This window comes from Carettochelys insculpta, chromosome 20, assembly GCF_033958435.1.
Source record: "Carettochelys insculpta isolate YL-2023 chromosome 20, ASM3395843v1, whole genome shotgun sequence".
In the NCBI taxonomy this organism is placed as follows: Eukaryota; Metazoa; Chordata; order Testudines; family Carettochelyidae; genus Carettochelys; species Carettochelys insculpta.
Window position 1 is genome coordinate 25836518 of NC_134156.1, and position 20606 is coordinate 25857123.

Below are 20606 nucleotides of genomic sequence, written 5' to 3' on the forward strand. Positions count from 1 at the left end.
GCCAGCCCCTGGAGCAAACCTAGGTGGTTCCATTCAAGTAACACAAGCAACGCTCACCATGGACTTACAGTAGCTGGGCTCTGCCCACGGACTCCAGTGGAGCAGCACTGGCTTGCGCTCATCGCAAGATTGGGCCCTGGTTAGGAAAAATGTTGTTTTAAAACATGGAAGTCTGTTTCTCAAGCATGTTTCCAAACAGCACTGAGGGACTCGCTCACCCACTCCCTGTGATATCTGGGAGTCGGGAGACAGAGAGCAGCCAGGGGGACCTGTGAAGTGGGTCTGGCTACAACAGCAGCTGCCATAACAGGGCACTTAACACAGCCTTACTGTGAACTCAGGGGGTCTGGGGCTTGCATCCTTTAGAGAACTGATGTGTTCTGGATCTCGCTGTTAAACTTCTGAATTACAAAAGGTGATGTTGCAAAGCCCTCAGGTAATGGTCATTTCCCTGTGCGCTGCAGATTGACTCATATGAGAAGCTCTATGAGGAAGTGTCCAAGTTTGAAAACACCAAAGTGTTCAACGGCTGGCTGCAGAGCGACTGCCGGCCCTTCAAGCAAGCGCTTTTAAATATTATCAAGCGCTGGAGCCTCATGTTTAAGCAGCATCTTATTGACCACGTCACTTCCAGGTAAAACACAGGCATGGCTTTCCAAAGTGCTCCTTGCCTGACTCTCGGGGGAAGCAGGCATTGATTAATGTGGGAGGCAGGAATTTTCTATCTATGCCAATGACTGTTGTACACTGTGCCCAAGACAAAGGGCAGTTCTGGACTAGGAAAATGGGATGTGTTGAGTGGCTAAAAGTTCCAGCTAACATGCTATCAACTGGTGTCGGCCACAGTAGGCCTTGTTTCACGAGGTGCTTGAGGGTCATGCTCAGTCGTGAGGACCTGTGGAGCAGTCTCCATTTACACACACTGAAGGTCTGAGACTCCAGTTCCTGTTCTCCTGGGATAATTGCCTCTGGTGCCCCCACTCCTGGGATACCTGGACTTGGAGAAGGCACAGCCCCAATGGACGTGCCCACATGGCTGGAGTACAATGAGCCCAGGGTTGTGGATCTGGGCAGTTATCTCAGGGAGCCACAGTGACTGGCTGGTCAGAGAGACCTGGCCTGACAGACTCCCTCTCTTGTAGTCTCCAGGAGCTAGCAGCTTTCATAAAAGAAGCAAACGCAGGGTTGACTAAACCTTTGAAAGAAGGAGATTATAACGGGCTGGTGGAGGTGATGGGACACTTGATGAGAGTCAAAGACAGACAGACAGCTACAGACCACATGTTTGATCCCCTAAAGCAAACCATTGAACTGCTGAAGACTTATGGAGAAGAGATGCCAGAGGAAATTCATATGCAGCTCCACGTAGGTGATTTAATGCTGTTAACTCAGTTCTGGGGCATGCAGCTTTGGGATACTGTATTTTTGAGAGTGAAATCTGAGGAATTTGCTTCTTTGTAGTAGGCTGAGCTCCAAGCATAGCTCTAATCATTCTTACTGCACACTTAGGTGCAGAGAGGGTCTGACTCTTTATAGGAAATTACTAAAATCAATCACTGCGTTACTGATGCCATTGTTACTGTGCTGCAACACTTAAGTTTGTTATAAAAGAGAGCGGGAAATGTTTTCTTTGAGGTAGTCCCTCTTTATTTCTTATCAGAAGACCCAGACCAATGGCCTTGCAGGGTCTCCCAAGGGCCCATCTATACCTCTGTGACAGTGGCTGGTACCACGTGCTGCCACGGAAGGGGCAAAGAACCCCTCACCTCTCTGTGGGTCAGTTCCTCCTTCACTCCCTCAGGCAGTGGCTGCTTTTTGCTGCCTCATGAGGGTATCTAGCCTCACAAATAGAATCCCCCGCCCTCACTCCCCACCTTCTCATGTAACTAGGGTGTTCTTGTTATCCCTAAAAACACCTAACTGAGCTGAATCCTGCTGAGCTCCCAACATTTCATGGGTCTGTTTTTAACACTTGCTCCCTTCCATTTTCATTTTCTCTCCTCCCTTGTTCTAGAGAGAGGATAAAATCACTGTGTGGTAAGCCTCCATCACATTGTCTCCCAACAAGGCAATCCCGGTTCTTCCATCTATTGTAAAACAGTCTTGCCTGGCCTTTTGCCATTTTCACCACCCATCCCTGCATGGCAGCCCCCCACCCACCTCGTGCTCATTTCTGAGGGAGGGGAACAGAACAGCCTCCAGGGGAGGCATCCTCCTGGATTATAAATAGCACTGGAGTATTCTGAGCCCTAGGGTGAGGCATTCTACTGGTCTATACAAGGGTGTAACAGCATTTTCAATGGGAGGGATCCCACTGGGTTTGACAAGGGTGTTTGAGGAGCTTCTCTCTTCTCTTCTCTTCTCTTCTCTTCTCTTCTCTTCTCTTCTCTTCTCTTCTCTTCTCTTCTCTTCTGTCTGACCCTGGCCATGCTGCTTTCTGTTTTCAACATTTACTGCTTACCAAGAAGAGCTGCCCACAGAGATGCCCAGATCATTTTCTGGGATAGTTTTTGTTAACTGAGAGCCCACTGACAACCTTCCTGCAGTGCCTCAGGAGCGTGAATACCAAGCTCAGGCAGACAGTCGAGAGCCACATTGGTGGTGAGTTCTAGACATAGATTTTACGGATCAATTTTCAAATATAGACTCCTCAGGCTCTGGGAGTCTCACACTATCCTCTGGGATTCCCTAGTCTGTCTTGCCAGCCAGGTGAGCCTGTTTTTGTGACAGAGTCCCTTACGCCACGAATCACTGCAATGGTCACTCCCAGACCCAAAGCACCTGTCACTCCATCACATCAGCTGCACCTTAGAGCTCAGACCAGTGACAAGATTTGTAGCCAGTCCTGTATTAAACTATATAGTTATTCAATGGGAGGTGGAAATAAGAGAGAGAGTTACAAAGTCAAAGCAGGTATACGTAGACACACAAGTTAGAATCTAAATTTCAGAGAGTAATAGGTAATAGCATTCTATAATAAGCATGCTCTATATGTCCTTCAGGCTCAAAGTACCACTGCTCAGATATTCCCTTACCATGTGGGCTACTGATGTTATAAATGAGATCAATGCAGGCTGCAAGTCACAGTGCACTAAAGTCTGAACACTAAACATGCACTCAAAATTCCAGTACTTATTCGAACAATGCTAGACCACAGCTGGGCCAGACGGATTCCATCTCTGGGCTTGCCAGTGTTCCACTGAGAGCTGGGAATCTTGGCATGAAGTGGCCCCTCATCTGCCAGCATCACTTCACCACTCTGTAGGAGAAATTTGAATACTTTTTTTTCCGTGTATGTGTCAACAGAGTTTCCTTTGCTGCTGTGCTGCCCAGTCACCTGGCTTTGCCCAGTGCCTTTGAGGTTCCTCCCAGGCTTGGACTCTTTAGTCTCAGCTCAAGATTATTTAGATTAGTTATCTGCAAATGTTACCCTACCTGTTCACTGCCCACAGAGCCTCCTTTGGAGGGAAATTCAGGGTACATTTGTCCTCTTCTTTGCCAGCCCAGCCATAAGCATCTGTCAGTTCTCTTGGCTGAAATGGGTTTTGGTGTTGATTCTACTTTTGCTTGCTGCAGGATCTGCCTGAGCAGTGGAACAACACCAAGAAGTTATCTTTCCAGGTGAAGCAGAACGTGGCTCCTCTGCAGGCCACTGAGGTCTCCATCATTCGGAGGAAGTGTCAGCAGTTTGAGGTACTGTAACTGCGTGAGGCTGCGTGCTTATCTGAGCTGGATAGGCGTCACTTCTGGGCTGGGCTGGGCTGGGGTTTCTGTGAACCTCAAGGACATTGTGCGTACGTTCTGGATTTGGGTGCCTGTCCCTGGGACGCTACATGCATCACAAAGGTTAAAACCCACAATCTCCCCACAAGGCAGGAGTGGAAATAGCCATGAACAACCAGACAATGTACAGCCAATAGCTGAGCCACCAGACTCCCATCCTGTTCACCTCAAATCACCTAACACAGTAACACCTCCCACCCTGCGCCAGGTTCTGCCAGACTGGACGGGGAAGGGTTCCCACGGCAAGGCCTTGTGCGGAAGCACCATGCTAGTAGCCCTGACTGCTGTGGCGCACACTTCCTCCCGACCACAACTGCATAGCGCCTATGAAACCAAAGGGGCTTTGAAGGTAATAAGGTCTCAGCCATGCAGGGCTGTATAGGCTACTGCCTTGCACTCCAGCAGGAAGTTAGCAGGTGCCAGGGCAGATTGCAGAACAGCAGAATTTCCGGCTCGTTGTCTGCAATTCTGCTGAGCAAGCGGGCAGCTGCAGTCTGCACTGGCTGCTTCCCCAGAAGGTTGAAAGTATTGCCCTGAGCAGAGCACACTGGACTCATAAATGCCTGCAGCCAAAAGTAAAGCATGTGCTTGGAGACAAGCATACATGGGAAAACAGTGCTCTTGGTCTCCCCAGCTGTCACCCAGATCACAACAAGCAGAACCAGCTCCATCCGAAGTGGGGCTTGCATCAGCCAGCTAGCCCTCCCCCACCTGTGCGCTTCTAGGAGGGGCTGGACCGGGCCTACTCCCTGCCCTCCTGTGATAGTCTTTGGCTCTGCTTCCTTGCAGATTAAACAGCATGAATTTAGGGAGAGGTTCCGAGAAGAAGCCCCCTTTTCTTTCACAGACCCAGAGCCATACGGGTCCCTAAACAAGGTAACTGGCTGGGATGGGAGGCTGTTTAGTGGCAGAGTCTTGCTCAGCTGCCTTGGCTGTGGCTGACGTGGAACTGGCACTGTTCCCTTGCACAGGTGGCCAGTGGGGTGGCAGGGGCCTGTGCCAGCGAGGCATTGTGATGGATGAGACATGGCTGCACAGCTCCCCCACAAAGTGCAGCCCTGCTAAGGGAGAGGAGTCCTGAACAGAGGACTGGGCCCCATGTGTCTGAAAGTTTGATTACATCTGTGTAGCTCCTGCTCAGCTACTTGGTGGATGACAGCTCCTCTCTCTCAGGCTTCCTGTGCTGTAGGCTTGGGCCCTGAACAGAAAGCGCTCCTGACCCTATGTGGTGCTATGGCCAGTGAGTTATTCTACACAAGCTGAGATGTTCCAATCCTCCTAACATGCAGTAAGGCCACCCCAGTACCCTGCTGCCAGCTCAGTCATTTTCTTGTTGTGTTCCTAGCAACAGAGGGGTATCACTGCTATGGAGAGTGAAATGGAAGCCCTGTCCAAATCAGCTGGGTTGTTCGAGGTGTCTGTCCCAGACTATAAACAACTCAAAGCGTGCCACAAAGAAGTGCGGTTACTCAAAGAGCTCTGGGACATGATTGTCTTGGTAAGTGTTTGACTTGGGAATGCAGCATGCAGGGAAGAGGCTAATCAGTCATTTCATAGAATTATAGAATCATAGAATGCTAGGGCTGGAAGGGACCTCAGGAGGTCATTGAGTCCAGCCCCCTGCCCAAAGCAGGATCAGCCCCAATTAAATCATCCCAGCCAGGACTTTGTCAAGCTGGGGCTTTAAAAACCTTTAGGGATGGAGACTCCACCATCTCTCTGAGTAACACATTCCAATGCTTCACCACTCACCTGAACACAAACTAACATGGCTGTGTCTCTGTCACTGGTGAAATAGTTTTTCCTAATATTCAACCTACACCTCTCCCTCTGTAACTTCACACCATTGTTCCTTGTTCTGCCCTCTGTCACCACTGAGAACAGTCTCTCTTCATCCTCTGTAGAGCTCCCCTTCAGGCAGTTGAGGGCTGCTGTCAAATTGCCCCTCAGTCTTCTCTTATGCAAACTAAATAAGCCCAAGTCCCTCAGCCGCTGCTCATAGGTCGTGTGCTCCAGGCCCCTAATCATTTTTGTTGCCCTCTGCTGGACCCGCTCCAATGCATCCACATCCTTTCTATATTGGGGCTGCCAGAATTGGACGCAATACTCCAGATGTGGCCTCACCGGTGCCAAGTAGAAGCAAATAATAACTTCTCTAGATCTGCTGGAAATGCTTCTCCTAATGCACCCCAACATGCCGTTAGCCTTCCTGACTACAAGGGCACACTGTTGACTCATATCCAGCCTCTCATCCTCTGTAATCCCCAGTCCTTTTCTGCTGCACTGCTACTTAGCTCTTACCCTCCCACCTGCCCCCAAGGGGAGAGACTGCTTTTATGTTTGTGTTGGCAGTGCCTAGCATGCTGAGGCCTGATCCCCCATCAGGATGCTGTGCTACCCTCAGAGAAACAGTAAGCACTACAAATGGTGACCTCAGCTACTTTGAGAGATTGCTCTGTTAGGCCAGAACAAGAGAATGGGTTTGCAAGAAGCTCGGAATAAGGAAAAGAAACTCGGCTGGTGTTTCAGTCTGAACACAATGGACTTGTAACCTGCAAACACAGGACCAGAGCTGCATTGACAGGCCGGGCTGGCACACAGAATGCTCTGTGCACTGATGTAGTTAAATATATAATGGCTCTAGGTGGCCACTTGCCCTTGCAAGGCCCTGGGTGGGGCTAGGCTTGGGATCTTTCCTGTCCAGGCAGAGAAGCCAGCAGCAGACTGGGTGGCTGGCACAGGGGACCTCCCTTTGTCCAGCAAATTCCCTCATTTGGGACCAGTCAGCTCCAGAGGGTGCTGGATGAGGGAGGTGCAACGTGTGGAAAATATTGATCTGCATGTTTAACAGATTGGTCTGTGGAACTGTTTCCCAATGCAGGTTAACGCGAGCATCGATGAGTGGAAGACCACCAAATGGAAAGATATTAACGTGGAGCAGATGGATATTGATTCTAAAAAGTTTGCTAAAGATGTGAGAAGTTTGGATAAAGAAATGAGACCCTGGGATGCATTCATGGGGTTGGACAACACAGTGAAGAATATGATAACCTCCCTTCGAGCTGTTAGTGACCTTCAGAACCCTGCCATTCGAGACCGGCACTGGCATGAGCTCATGCAGGCAACCAAGGTTTGGAACAGGTTTCAAACTGTATTAGCAAACACAAACACTGGCATTCCCCAGCCTCAGAGGTGCCCAAGTCCCACCTTCAAAGGGCACTATAGGCATGAAGTGCCTCCCCCTCTTTGCAAAATGCAAGTTGGGCTCTTAGGTAACATTCTCAAAAGCATCTAAATCACTTCAGCTCTTTAATATCATTCCGTTTGCACTGGCATGAAGTGTCACATGATTTACTGTTGCTTGGTGGCCACTGCTAGCAGATATGCAAATGTACCAAACCTGGACCCATCACAATGCAGAACAAACAAAAATGAATTTAAGGCTAAGTCCACACTAGCCTGGAAGATCAACCTGCTCAGGGTGATCTTCTAGGGTTCACTTTCGCATGTCTGGTAGGGACACAGAAAATTGACCTCTCCGGTGGGGTGCAGTCGACCCCCCCCATACACCTCATGAGACTCGAGGAGTAAGGGAGGTTGACAGGAGAAACTCTTCCCTCGACCTTCAGTCAGGACAGCCAAGAAGTTGAGCACAAATACATCAAGTCTAGCTATCCAATTGCTGTAGCTAGAATCGTGTATCTGCGGTTGACTTACTTTGCCTAGTGTAGACGTATCCTAAGTTTGATGACTATGTCTCCTGAACTGTGAATCACCGTGGAGAATTTTGACCTGCTAAAAGCCCAACTAAAAATCAAGATCTATTACATTTACATCTTCCCCCTGTCCATTCAGCCAGTAACCAGATTTGTTCTAGACAAATCCATGCAGGCCTTAACTTACAGCCCTATTATCCTCTACGTGTTTACAAGCAGATTGTTTAATAATTTTTCCCAAAGATAGGGCCTTTGCCCTTCCTTAGTCCTCTGGGACCTCACTCATCTGTCTTCCCTGAGTTCTCAAGAATACTTCGCTAACATTTCCAAAATTTAGTTCCTGAAGTACCCTAAGGTGAATTTCATCAGGCCTTGCCTCTTGAGTATATCTAGCTTGTCCAAATATTCTTTAAGCTGTTCTTTCCCTATTTTGACTTGGGTTTTGTCTCTCTTATTAATATTAATTGAGATCAAGGCTTTTTTTCTGGCCGAATGCACCGGAATGGAGTTGTGGCACCTTTTTTTCTGTTGGAACAATTTTCACTACCAGTTCTGCAGCAGTGTAGGGACTGGGGCCAGAGCCCCCGCTGGTCCCACAGCAGCACAGGGAGCAGGGCATTAAAATTGAACACCCCCACACCTACGAGAAATCATCAGACTTGAGTTCTGGCACCCTTTTTTCTAGAAAAAAGCACTGATTGAGATACGTATCTCATCACCAATGACATTTTTAGTAAACAAGCAAAATAGGCCTCAAACATCTGTCTTCTGATATCATCCATTATTAGCGCCTTCACATCTTTCCTTTATTGTTTGCGTGCTCCTAATGTATTTTATGGCCCTTGCTTGGTATAACGTTATGCCTTCCCCTTTCTGATCATTGCCCCTACACAGCTGTGCTGTTGTTTTACACCCCTGCTAAGCTGTTGGAAGCCTCAGTTGGAGTCCTGTGTCCTCCAGCTGGATGGGCTCGAGTGCTGGAGCGGCAGCACCAGCCAGAGCTACATCTCTGCTATATTTAGGGCAGTAGCATCAGCCTGCTAGCATGGGCCTATCTAGCCAGGCTGGGAGCTGGCTCCTGCTGCAGTGTAGATGTTATCGGGGCACTCCCCAGCAATCGGTAAGACTTTGAGTGAATTCAGTGAGCACAAATGGCTGCAAGAGGAAAAAGTCCAACTCCACACACAAAGTTATATGTCCCTCTGAGTAGACATTGAAGGGAATTTGTGTGTGTGTGTGAGAGAGAGAGAGAGAGAGAGAAGTTAATCTTAAAAGGCTAAGGAACTACAGAAATAATATTTACCAGGTGACTGTCCACAAGTATTTCTTTGAGAAAAAGACAGTCCTTAAGTATCCTTGAGACAGCTAGCATGGGAGCAAATATTAGCTGTGTCACCATGAATAGTATTTTTGACTATGTCCATTCTGCATCAGGTGAACTTTGTAATGTCAGACAAGACAACTCTCGCCGATCTGCTGAAGCTGAATCTACACAAGTTTGAGGATGAAGTTCGCAGTATTGTAGACAAGGCTGTGAAAGAGTCGGGAATGGAGAAGGTACAACTGTGCCTTCAGTTCAATCTCTACCAGATCATCTCGAAGAAGAGCCCTTCACCCAATGCAGTCCAGTCAGAAGTCACCCCTTTCACTTCCTTGTTTCCAACCCTTACAAAAAAGATAAATGTTAATGCATAGATTCTCACCCTTCTATGAAGTACTTTTATGCTGAGAGACACATTTTAAGTTCTAGGACTTTTCTTGCCTGAAATGTTTATTTTCTCTGATATTTTCTATTTTGAAGCTGTTGTGTTGGGAGTATTTCTGGATATCTGTCTCGGCAGGTGTTGAAAGCCCTGGATAGTACCTGGTCAACCATGCAGTTTGAACATGAGCCACATGCTAGAACTGGCACCATGCTGCTCAAATCTGATGAAGTGCTCGTTGAGACCTTGGAGGACAACCAAGTGCAACTTCAGAACCTGATGACTTCCAAGTATCTTGCTCACTTTCTTCAGGAAGTGTCAGGCTGGCAACAGAAGTTATCAACTGCTGACTCTGTTATTGCCATCTGGTTCGAAGTGCAGAGGACTTGGAGTCATCTGGAGAGCATCTTCATTGGCTCTGAAGACATCCGTAATCAGTTGCCAGAAGATTCTAAACGTTTCGATTCTATTGATAAAGATTTTAAAGTAAGTAAGTCTGTCCTTTCCCCCAACAACAATTCTAACCGGAAGGACAAATGTAAATTTTATGTATCACCGAGTATCTTTTCTTCTTACAGGAATTGATGGCTGATGCAGTAAAAACCCCAAATGTAATTGAAGCAACAAATAAACCAGGGCTCTATGACAAGTTAGAAGCCTTACAGAAAAGGTTAGGACAATGCCATATTTGGGGGGAAATATTTGGCCAGTTTTAAAAACATCCAGCTAAATTCTAACCTACATTTTGGAGCAGAAGCTTTCGTGGGGAAAGACCTGCTTCCTCAGATGCATTTGACAAAGCGGGTCTTTGCCCACGAAAGCTTATGCACCAAAATATTGGTTAGTCTATAAGGTGTCACAGGACTTCTTGTTGTTTTTGAAGATACAGACTAACTTGGATACCTCTCTGGTAAAGATAAATTCTAGCTGCTGAGAATGAATACTTTTCTGGATTGGTAATGGCTTCTAATAGCTACAGTTTCTGTGTTGTACAGGTGTCCAGTTCAAAAAGCAGCCATCATAAATAGCTACATTGTTGGGATTTCAGTAAAGAGGCTAATGGTTAAATCGGCATTAAGGCTGAATTACACTAGCTAAGGTTCAGCCCTTTGAAAATATCCAGGGTTGAGTATATTGCCGCCTTCTAGGCCACAGGCACTGTAGATAAGGTTTGTGGCTTAGTGGTGAAGTGAGATAGGGAAATTGCCAGTGCCCATACTAAGGCTAACTGAAGGCTTAGTTCACACTGCAGCTGAAGTTGTACGTTCACATCACAGCCTTTACTGCACAAAGGTAAAAATACTGCTCCTTTTCCTTTCGCTACTGCAGCTTGGCCATTTGTGAAAAGGCTTTGGCTGAGTACCTGGAGACCAAAAGGCTGGCCTTCCCCAGGTTTTACTTTGTCTCCTCCGCAGACCTGCTGGATATTTTATCAAATGGAAATGACCCAGTTGAGGTAAGATTTAAATTCCATGGATAGTCCTGTGGTTCTTATGCAAGAGCTTTAAAAAGTACTTACAGTATCTTTCACTGGAAAAGGTTTAAAACACTGAACCAAATTGATAACTAGGCTTGGAAAGATTGGATTATTTTTAATTGGGAAGGGTTGGTAAGTGTCAATGACAGTGCACATACACAATCCACTAAAAATATTTCCATCGAGAATTTTGAAATGTGCAGATAAGCAGAATTTTCTTACTTTGCCTGAGAACTTATTAGAAATTGATTTGCCAATATTTGTTTGGTATATCTTGACATGATTTGGACAGTTTGTTTTAATGATGCTTTAACTTTTTCAGTCTGTGTCTAGTGTCTTTACGTAATTGTCTGATGCCCCCCACAGTTTCTTTCAGCAGTACACATTTAAATAGACAAAAATAGAAAAAAGGCTTTAAAAGGAATATCAATATTCTTCCTCCAAATGATTTAAAAAACAAATTCTGCCAAGCCTGAGTATAGCTGTGGGTTGGGAAGAGACGAGTCTAAAGGAATGTCAAACCTTGTTGTGTGCTGACAGCACCGCCTGATTTAGCCTCGTGCTGCTTTGCTCCCAGGTGTGTCGCCACTTGTCTAAACTGTTCGATAGCATGGCTAAGCTGAAGTTTAAAATGGATTCAGACGACAAGCCGCTGAAGATCGGCTTGGGAATGTACAGTAAGGAGAATGAGTATGTGGATTTTGATAAGGAATGTGACTGTTCCGGGCAGGTGAGTGGCATTACTTAACATTGCATTTCACACAGGTGGGCTGAATCGCACTAGAACAAGGGTAAGGTGGTTTATGGGCCTTGCTGCTCTCAGCTAGTGCCTTAAGCAGTCCATTGACTGGGAGTCTATTTCCTCTGTCATTTGCTCATCCTAGTGAGACCGTGTGCCATCAGGTAGACATGAAAACATCCCATGTGTGGCAATGAGTGTAGCCTCTTTCATGCAGAATATCTCAAAAGCCAAGGGCAAAGCCTGCTGAACAGGCCATCCAGATCTTTGGGTGGGCTTTTTTACTGTAGAGCAGACAGCTGTTTGGGGACAAATTTTCAGAATCCTTTGTCAGGTTCTTTGATTGCACACTGTTACTCATCTGCTGGGATTTATCCTTGCCCCAGGGCAGTTGTGCAGGCACATGGAGGTTTTATTACAGGACCCTTTCAAAGGAGTTCCTTTGTGTTTGAGATGGCAGCATAGGGAGGGCTTCTGCCAGCCTCCAAGGTAAAGCCATGGGGCAGGTAACTCAGACCTAAGTGTGCTCCGGATGCCTGTAGCGAGATACAGGGTGGAAGAGCTTACGTTGGCTGTCTCCGTTTTGTTCCATCCCCAGCATCAGCCAGAGGCCTCTCAGTGGAGGAGAGCTGTGGAGGAACAGTGTATATGGGTCCCATACACAACAGCAGCTGTGCTCACAGTGCCCAGGCAGGCTGTTCCTGTTTGGGCAGGGGCAGGTCCCCGAGGGAACTTGCTTGGGGATCCTTTATACCTCTTGCTAGGAATCCACCAGAATTTGTCCCTCCGGGTTTAAAACTAGCCCTGATTTCCTGTGCTAAAAGTCATGTGACTGGCAGATGCCAGGATTTTTGTAAGGTACATCCTTTAAGAGAAGAACAGTAGTTAAATACTGTAGCCCACAGGAAGATTTACAAGGCTTTATCAGCTGTTGTCCATTTAAAAAGAGACAAACAAAATAGGCATCTAATGCTCCAGTGTATCAGCAAGGGCACTTACTGGAAGGGGGCTTTGTACACAGGTTGAAGTTTGGTTAAATCGAGTGCTGGAGAGAATGCGCTCCACATTACGCAATTATATCCCTGAGGCTGCAGTGACTTACGAAGAAAAGCCACGAGAGCAATGGTTATTTGATTACCCAGCCCAGGTAAGGAGCTCGTTTAGATTGTGTGATTACAATACGGCATAGTTAATATGCACAACACACAAAATTAGTCTGGAGCAATGGTGATAGAAGAGAGGACATAAGAATGGCCAAAGTGGATTAGACCAATGGTCCATTTAGCCCAGTAGCCTGCCTGCCAGCAGTGACCAGTGCCAAGTGCCCCAGAGGAGTGAGCAGAACAGGTCATCCTAAAGTGATCTGTGCCTTGTTGTCCATTCACAAGTTCTGGCAGGCAGAGGCCAGGTAAACTCTCCCTGCCTATCCTGGCTAGAGTGTACAGCAATATCACAGTCCATGTTCAGTCCTGAAACCTAAAGGATCTTCTCATCAGCCGTGATTTTTTGGTGCTGGTCCTTGCCAGTACTAGGTACCAGCACCTCAGCAGCCCCAGCCAAAAGAGGCACAGCTTAGCTGGATTCCAGCGGAATGAGAACACTGCGAGTGCCAGTGAGGTGGCAGGGGCTGGGCTGGTTTCTGCGTGGCACCCATGGTTTAGAACAAATCAAGTTACAGGGAAAGTGGAATTGTTGAGTAGTGTCGTGGTCCCTTTGGCTGTCCTTGTTCAGCTTGAGACTAGCCGGTGAGTTAGGGTGAAATCTTGGCTTGGGTGAAATCCCCACTGACATGGTTGGGCCAGAATCTCTGCCCTAGCGTCTAACACAAATGCAATGAAATGCAGACAACACCTCTGGCGCTGCAGACAACACTCTGAACAGGTTCAGAAGCTTGACACCACCTAGGCAGTGTCAGAAGTTTACCTTTTGGGAGTGCTGCATTCTGCTAACAAGGGAGCAAGCGTGGCACCACTGCAAGGAACAGAAGGATGTGAGCTGAATGGTCCTGGTGTACATGAGCTATGGCAAGCCCAGCGGGCTGGCAGAAGCCAAGAAAGCTTCTTGCAGCATGTCTGGGTTGGGCTTAGCTCCAGTCTTGCACCGTTTTATCGCTGGTGTTTTATTTGAGACAATTGGGTCCCTGTCCATCTGCAGGCAGAGCAGGACAGTGCTTGCAGAGGGAATGAATCTTGGTCTCTGAGGGACGCAGTGGGGCGCTGGAGCTGACCCACTGCTAGGCTTCTTGGGTGGAGGGGTGGCAGAGAGATTCTTCCCTGCAGCTGGTATGGGACTAGACCAAAAGCCACAAGCAAGAGCTGGGGCCGTGGGGGACAGGAAGTACTATTGCCATCAGCTAGCATCAGGCCCTGTTTCTGTGTGGTTTATGGCAGGTGGCGTTAACCTGCACGCAGATCTGGTGGACTACAGAGGTTGGCATCGCGTTCTCAAGACTGGAGGAAGGTTATGAAAATGCAATTAAAGATTACAACAAAAAGCAGGTGTGTAGTCAGCCGTTTGCGACTGCAGCTGTGCTGCAGCCAACTCTGTGCATTCTCTGCAGAATAGCTTTTGTCCAGCAGGAAAACTGGGCAAAGAATTGTCACTTTCCTGTGTCTATCCCTTTTTAGATTAATCAGCTAAACACACTAATTACACTGCTCATTGGGAACTTAACCCCCGGAGACAGAATGAAGATCATGACAATCTGTACCATAGATGTACATGCCAGAGATGTTGTGGCAAAAATGATCCTTGCTAAGGTATAAGTTACAGGCTACGTTTTCATTGCTTCGTTCACTGGGGCTTTAGAAGGCACATTTTCCTGTAATAACTTTATTATTTTCAAATCTTGTAAAAAGACCCTAACCAGAGCGTAACAGGAAAGCATGAACAAAGTAGGCTTGCTTACCTGTGAGCCAGTGAGATTCGCAGAAGACTAGGTAATGTAGACATGTGCTTTGGATTGTTATGCCTTAAGGGCAGGGACTAGATTGGGGCTTTGTACTGTTTGAAGCCTTGTTCATGCTTTGAGCTCCATATACAGACATAAATAGATAAATCTCTTGAGCACATATGCGGACGGCTGGGGGATGAATGGCTGGGGTCCTTGTCACTGAAAACTCATGGATGTGTTCCATTGGCTCTGCAGGTGGAGAATTCCCAAGCATTCACCTGGCAGTCCCAGCTCCGACATCGCTGGGATGAAGAAAAAAGGCATTGTTATGCCAACATATGTGATGCACAACTGCAGTATTCCTACGAATATTTGGGTAACACCCCTCGGCTGGTCATCACTCCACTGACAGATCGGTACGCAAGGCTCAGCTCCCTGGTCCAAGGCTTGGGTGTTTTCAGGGTTTGCCTTGGTGCTAGACAGCAGAGCTGGGACGTTGCTTTTAGTTCAGGTCGACGGCAGGTGGGGGTTGTTGCTGTCCCAAAGGCCAGTTGTGATGCACTTGCCTTGCATTTCAGATGCTACATCACTCTGACCCAGTCCCTTCACCTGATAATGGGGGGTGCCCCAGCAGGCCCTGCCGGCACAGGGAAAACTGAGACCACTAAGGACCTGGGCCGAGCTGTCGGAATCATGGTCTATGTCTTCAACTGCTCTGAGCAAATGGATTACAAGGTAACACTCAAAGGACTGAAAGTCACAAATGATGTCAGTGGACAGGATCCCCATCCCACTCCCAGGCCATGTCAGGGAGCAGTCCTGGGGTGGGGGTTACTGGGACCCTTGTAGGCCACTGCAGCCCTGTGGCTAAATTACACTGGAGGGCAAAGCAGCCGAATTTGAGTATGAACCCCAGGTCACACATCTGCTGTCAGTCTCTTTGTTGTAGGATTCATATTCTCAGGTCTTTAACAGAACATGACTTTAGCAACAGATTACAAAGGGAGATGCGTGACCCGGGGTTCATACTCAAATTCGGTCCATTAATCCTTGGCCTGAACAGAGAGAGCAATGACCTCACACATCAGGAGGGCTGTTTCCCTTCCTTTGGTGTTTGTAACCATCTCAGGCAGGACACGTAGTATTATCTCGTTCCCCTCACCCCGCCCCCCTTCAGTCCTACGTATCTGATTTGTCAGTTTTTATTTCGACTGTTTTGGACCTTGGTGTGATATAACTGTCAGTCTTTACTGGAAATGCTCTATCTCCAGAGCTGAAGAAGTGGGGCTGTCCCACGAAAGCTCATCACCTAATAAATTATTATGTTAGTCTTTAAAGTACTACATGACTGCTGGTTTGTTTTGTTAGAATACAGACTGACATGGCCACCTCTGTTACTATTCAGCCCCATTTCATCTGAGCTCATCAGGAGGCTATTGATGGTGTTGGACTCATGGCAGCAGTGAGTCCCAAAGAGACAATCTCTTGGGCAGGGTTGTGTGTATGCAACAAACAGAATGTGCAGTCAGCTGAATTCCAATTCTCTACAGCCCCCGCCCCTGACAAATTCAGTATTTTCCCTTCCCAAGCAATGCACAATGTGTGCAGAGGACAGCAATTGCTACAAGAGTACATTTTCCTAGTCATCCCTAACAGGTCCCTCCACTGGACCTCTGAATGTCCTCTGCACAAGCTGTGCTGGCTACTTCAGTAGCATGTGGCTTTGCAACCAAAGTCAGCCATGAGAACTCAGTGCCATAAGCAGCACAGCCCTTTGCCACTGGTAATGCTGTCATTTCGCACAGGCTGGCAGCAGGGGTGAGAACCCTTCCTCTACTCTCCTGCTGCTGGGGAAAAACCCCGGTCTCTGGGTCCCCCTCTGTGCTGCTGTGTGTCACTCACACGCCCATCAGGATGCTGGCTCCACGGGAATTCTGGCTTTGACTTTGTGGGCAGAATGTTTAGCCTGGTCTCAGGCCAAAAGCTGGGAACACTTATGGGGTTCTGCAGACAGATCTCTGGGCAGCACAGGCTAAAGCTGGAGAAAAATCCTGGGCAGCTGCAAAGGGCAGTTTGCAAAGGAGGCAAAACTTCCCTGCAGGAGTGGAATTTTTCCTCTATATTTTTGGATATCCTGGATGTTGTGTGAGGCTATCCTAGGGAAGCAGTGTGTAGTGTGTCAGAAGGGTGGCTGTGTTAGTCTATAGCTTCACAAAACACAAGCAGTCCTGCAGCACCTTAAAGACTAATGCATGTATTTCTTAGGTAATGAGCATTCGTGGGTAACCATAAATGCCAAATTAATGCCTTAGAAGTGTTCTTTTTGCAATGAATACCCTTGTGCAGTCAGCCTTCTCCAATCACTTTGCTCTCTAGTCCTGTGGAAATATCTACAAAGGCTTAGCTCAGACAGGAGCCTGGGGCTGCTTTGATGAATTTAATCGCATTTCGGTGGAAGTTTTGTCAGTGATTGCTGTTCAGGTAGGACATTTTTTTCCAGTACCAGCTAGCCCTAATTCATGTTACTGTTACATATTGTGGTAAATACTCGTATGTCCTGATCCTGACAATTTTCCTGGCTACTTCAGCCATTCAACAAATGCAAGGTGCAATGGGGTATTTAGCATAAGTGAACAGGAGTAAAGCTATAGGCCAATTTAGGGTGATGTAGCTGCTCTAATATTTGTGCTTAAAATGTATTAAAATTTATATTTTCCGAGTAATATAATTTACACCTTACCCAGTATAGAGTAGTCAGCCCCTTCATTCAGTGATGTCAGAGTCCAAAAGTAGAAAAGTTTGGAAAGGTTTTGGAGGTTTAATCTCAGCAAGTCGCAATGTACAGGCAGAGGTGACTGCAGCAGAAAGGAGACTGAGCAGCTGGGCCTTGGCCCCACCTCCCTTGCTCACGCCTCAGCGCAAAGCTGTCTCATGTGCCAGCAATGCTACCTGCAGGCACCAGCAGGGAAAAGGTGGTCAGAATGGTCTTTCCAAATCTGCTTTTGTAGTGGTAGTCTGGAGGGGTGAGGTGTGTAAGAGAAGCTGTCCCAGTGCAGGATTGGCACCCAGGCAATTGTTGGAACAGTGACTTTGGGCATCCCTGAGAACAGAACTGCAGCCTGATGCTGGAAATTGCGGTGACCCCGTTTAGTGGGGCTCTTTCCCTTATGACACAGCGACAGCACAAAAAGCCATAACAATAACCACCAACAGTTGTGGTTTCGCAGGTGAAAAGACGTCTCCCAAGCTCAGGCTGAGCGGAATGGCCCTTCCAGCAGAATAGACTGCACTGGGGGCATTACTTACCTGCCATGGATCCCCGGGGAATCGCTTCAGCCTTACATTGCTGTCACTTGGCAGCTGAGATAGCCAATGGCTTTGTGCCCTAGAAGCAAATGTCTGAGAGTCCTGGAGCTATCTCAGAATGCAGCGGGAGGCTGGTGCTGGTCTGATGGAAGCACGTTGCCAGTCTCGCTCCACCTCAGACACTGGGCATCTGCACCACTCTTCAGAGGAGCAGACTGGGGGGAGGAGGAGGAGGTGGGGAAGCATGAGAGAGACCAGAGGGGAAGCAAAGACAGGAAATGGGAAAAAGAGACAAGGGAAGTGAAGGTGTGACTAAGGAGAGAGGTGGAAAAGAGACACAGGAAGAAAGAGAGTAATACAAAGAAGAAAAGCAGGAAGAATAAGAAGAGAAAATGGTAGAAAGGAGGGGAGAGACACAGCCGGTCACCACCTGGCGCTGGCCACTGCTGGAAAAGGAGGCTGAGAGAATGCAGCAATGCCTCCATACGGCATAGCTCTGCATTTCCTTCATCATGATTTTCTTGTGTCCCACTTCCACAGCAGTGCATGTACCTCTCCAGCAGGGCCAGATCCTAAAGAATGGTTGGCCCACTTCTCTCTCCCCAGCTTAGTACCTTGTTCCTAAGGTGACTGTCACCTACTGCCCTGTCTGCAGCTTTCTCCCCTCGGCTCGCCTTCTGCCTAGGGTAGAGCAATTGGTTTACAGTGGCCCCAGACCCTTCCCACTCAAAGAAGCCTCTGTGGAAGTCAGCAGCTTGAGTTCTTCCTCAAGTTGGGTGTGTGCTGGCACATGCCAGTTGCTGGAAAGCTTTTTGCCCTGGCTGGTAGCCGTCGGGCCAGCAACTTACGGTGTAGTAAGAAGGAACTGAGCGTGGGGCATGGGGCGGGTGGTGCATGTATATGTTGCCATATCAGTACCACTCCAGGGACACCATGACAACCTGATGGCTACTGGCTAGGGCAAAAGATTTCCAGCGACTCAGCATGCGCCAGCTTGGAATGGGCATGAGCAACTCAACTCAAAGAGCACCAGTTACGGAACTGGCAACTATCTCTTTTCCCCCACACTGTCAGAATGGAATCTAGCCAAAGGAATATAGAAATGGAACAAGGGTGATTACGACTATCTTTGAGAACCTGTGGAGGATGGAATGGGGGCTTATGGGTCCTCTCACTTTTCTACCTGTCCTAAAGGTGAGCATTGCAGCAAGAAGGCAGGGCCTTGGCAGGAGAGATGCAGATAGAAGGAAGGGATGGAACAAGGCCAGGTAGAAGGGATAGAGTTGGAAAACAGTCTTAGTTCAGGCACCAGCAGCCCCCAAACTTCCAGGGAGCTCCCAGCGTGCCTGGGGTGGGAAAGATCACAGACAACTGGAAAAGGTAAATATAGGTCCTTGTATGAAGAGGCAAATAAGCACAACCCCGAGGACTTACAGACCAGTCAGCTTAACTTATTCCGCGCTGTATGGGCCTCAACTGGAGTATTATGTCCAGTTCTGGGTTCCACATTTCAGGAAGAATGTGACAAACCAGAGAAGGTCCAGCTAAGAGCAACAAAAATGATTAAAAGGTCTGGAAAACATGACCTATGCGGGAAGATTGAAAGAACTGGGTTTATTTAGTCTGGAAAAGAGAAGATTGAGAGGGCACTGACAACAGCTTTCAAGTATCTAAAAGGTTGTTACAAAGAGAAGGTAGAAAATTGTTCTCCTTAGCCTCTACTAATAGGATAAGAAGCAGGGGCTTAAACTGCAGCAAGGGAGGTTTAGGCTGAACTTTAGAAAAAACCTTCCTAACTGTCGGGGTGGTTAAACACTGGAATAAATTGCCAAGGGAGGTTGTAGAATCTTCACGGAATCATAGAACCCACAAGAACTGGAGGGGACCTCAAGAGGTCATCAAGTCCAGTCCCCTGCCCTCCTGGTGAGACCACGCACCAATTATATCACCCCGCTAGATATTTATCTAGCCTGTTTTTAAATACCTCCAGTGAAGGGAGAGCCCACAACCACTCCAGCCAATTTATTCCAGTGTTTAACCACCCTGGCAGCTAGGACACTTTTCCTAATGTCCATCCTAAACCTCCCTTGCTGCGGTTTAAAGTGCTTCTCATAGATTCACTTTCTTGGTACTCAGAGGGAGCTGAATAATTTCAGGCCAGTCCCAGCCTGTGACAGGGTGAGGGAAGGGAGGAGAGTATTCAAGTTAGTCTGGTCCATGGCTATGGGGGAGGGTCTGGGCACCAGGATGTTTGGGGCCCTGTATAGGACATGCACCATCATTTTATTTGTTCCAGTGAGCTCTGAGGGCTCTGCTGAGGGATCAGTTCCATCCTCCGACTTAGGCAGAGTGGCAATTTGCTACACAAAATCAATGACACCACACGGGGGCCTGATCCTGAGTCCCAGCTTCAGAGCAAAGAACAGTTACTCACCCATACGGTCCTATTGAAGTCAACGAGATTACTTGGGAGTTATTGGTAGTGAATGGAGGCATACAGGAAGTCGCAGTCTGGGTCAGAGTAAGGATCACTGCACCCGTAAGCCCTTCTGTTAATATTTTAATGGTTTTAGAGTGAACCAGACAATGCCTTCAGTTGCAAAGTGCAATTCATAAGCCTGTTGATTAATGAATCTTCCTCTTACTTGTGCAGGTGAAATGTGTGCAAGATGCAATTCGTGCCAAAAAGAAGACCTTTAATTTCCTTGGAGAGATGATCTCTCTTACACCAACTGTGGGACTGTTCATTACAATGAACCCTGGCTATGCAGGCCGGACTGAACTGCCTGAAAATCTAAAAGCTTTATTCAGGTATTTGTGTGCACCTGGCTGCCATCAGCACCTGGCTGTTAGCTGACAGTGGGCACTGATGGAGAAATTCATTTGTGGCTATGTTGCGCCAAGGGCGAGAAAGACAGAGCATGTGTGTGGGCAGGCACAAGGGAAGTAATATAATATAGCTTGCTTTTGAAAATCAAAATGCAACGTT

General features: G+C 47.6%; 2 protein-coding genes across 3 annotated transcripts in view; one reads left to right on the top strand and one right to left on the bottom strand.

Annotated features, from left to right (window-relative positions):
* DNAH17 (dynein axonemal heavy chain 17) overlaps window positions 1-20606 on the top strand; it is a 101039-nt gene that overhangs the window by 19407 nt on the left and 61026 nt on the right. For both annotated transcript variants that reach the window (XM_075014432.1, XM_075014430.1), the window contains 18 exons: window positions 465-634; window positions 1143-1365; window positions 3577-3693; window positions 4573-4659; window positions 5129-5281; window positions 6665-6913; window positions 8934-9056; window positions 9341-9688; window positions 9781-9872; window positions 10532-10658; window positions 11257-11409; window positions 12440-12565; window positions 13809-13916; window positions 14046-14177; window positions 14567-14727; window positions 14890-15046; window positions 16688-16792; window positions 20271-20428. In XM_075014432.1, the coding sequence (XP_074870533.1) occupies window positions 465-634; window positions 1143-1365; window positions 3577-3693; window positions 4573-4659; window positions 5129-5281; window positions 6665-6913; window positions 8934-9056; window positions 9341-9688; window positions 9781-9872; window positions 10532-10658; window positions 11257-11409; window positions 12440-12565; window positions 13809-13916; window positions 14046-14177; window positions 14567-14727; window positions 14890-15046; window positions 16688-16792; window positions 20271-20428 (2789 nt within the window). The remainder of the gene's footprint in view (window positions 1-464; window positions 635-1142; window positions 1366-3576; window positions 3694-4572; window positions 4660-5128; window positions 5282-6664; window positions 6914-8933; window positions 9057-9340; window positions 9689-9780; window positions 9873-10531; window positions 10659-11256; window positions 11410-12439; window positions 12566-13808; window positions 13917-14045; window positions 14178-14566; window positions 14728-14889; window positions 15047-16687; window positions 16793-20270; window positions 20429-20606) is intronic.
* The window catches only part of PGS1 (phosphatidylglycerophosphate synthase 1), a 133284-nt gene that overhangs the window by 10534 nt on the left and 102144 nt on the right, over window positions 1-20606 (bottom strand). The window contains exon 9 of the transcript XR_012648241.1: window positions 69-136. The gene's annotated coding sequence lies outside the window, so the exon portion shown is untranslated. The remainder of the gene's footprint in view (window positions 1-68; window positions 137-20606) is intronic.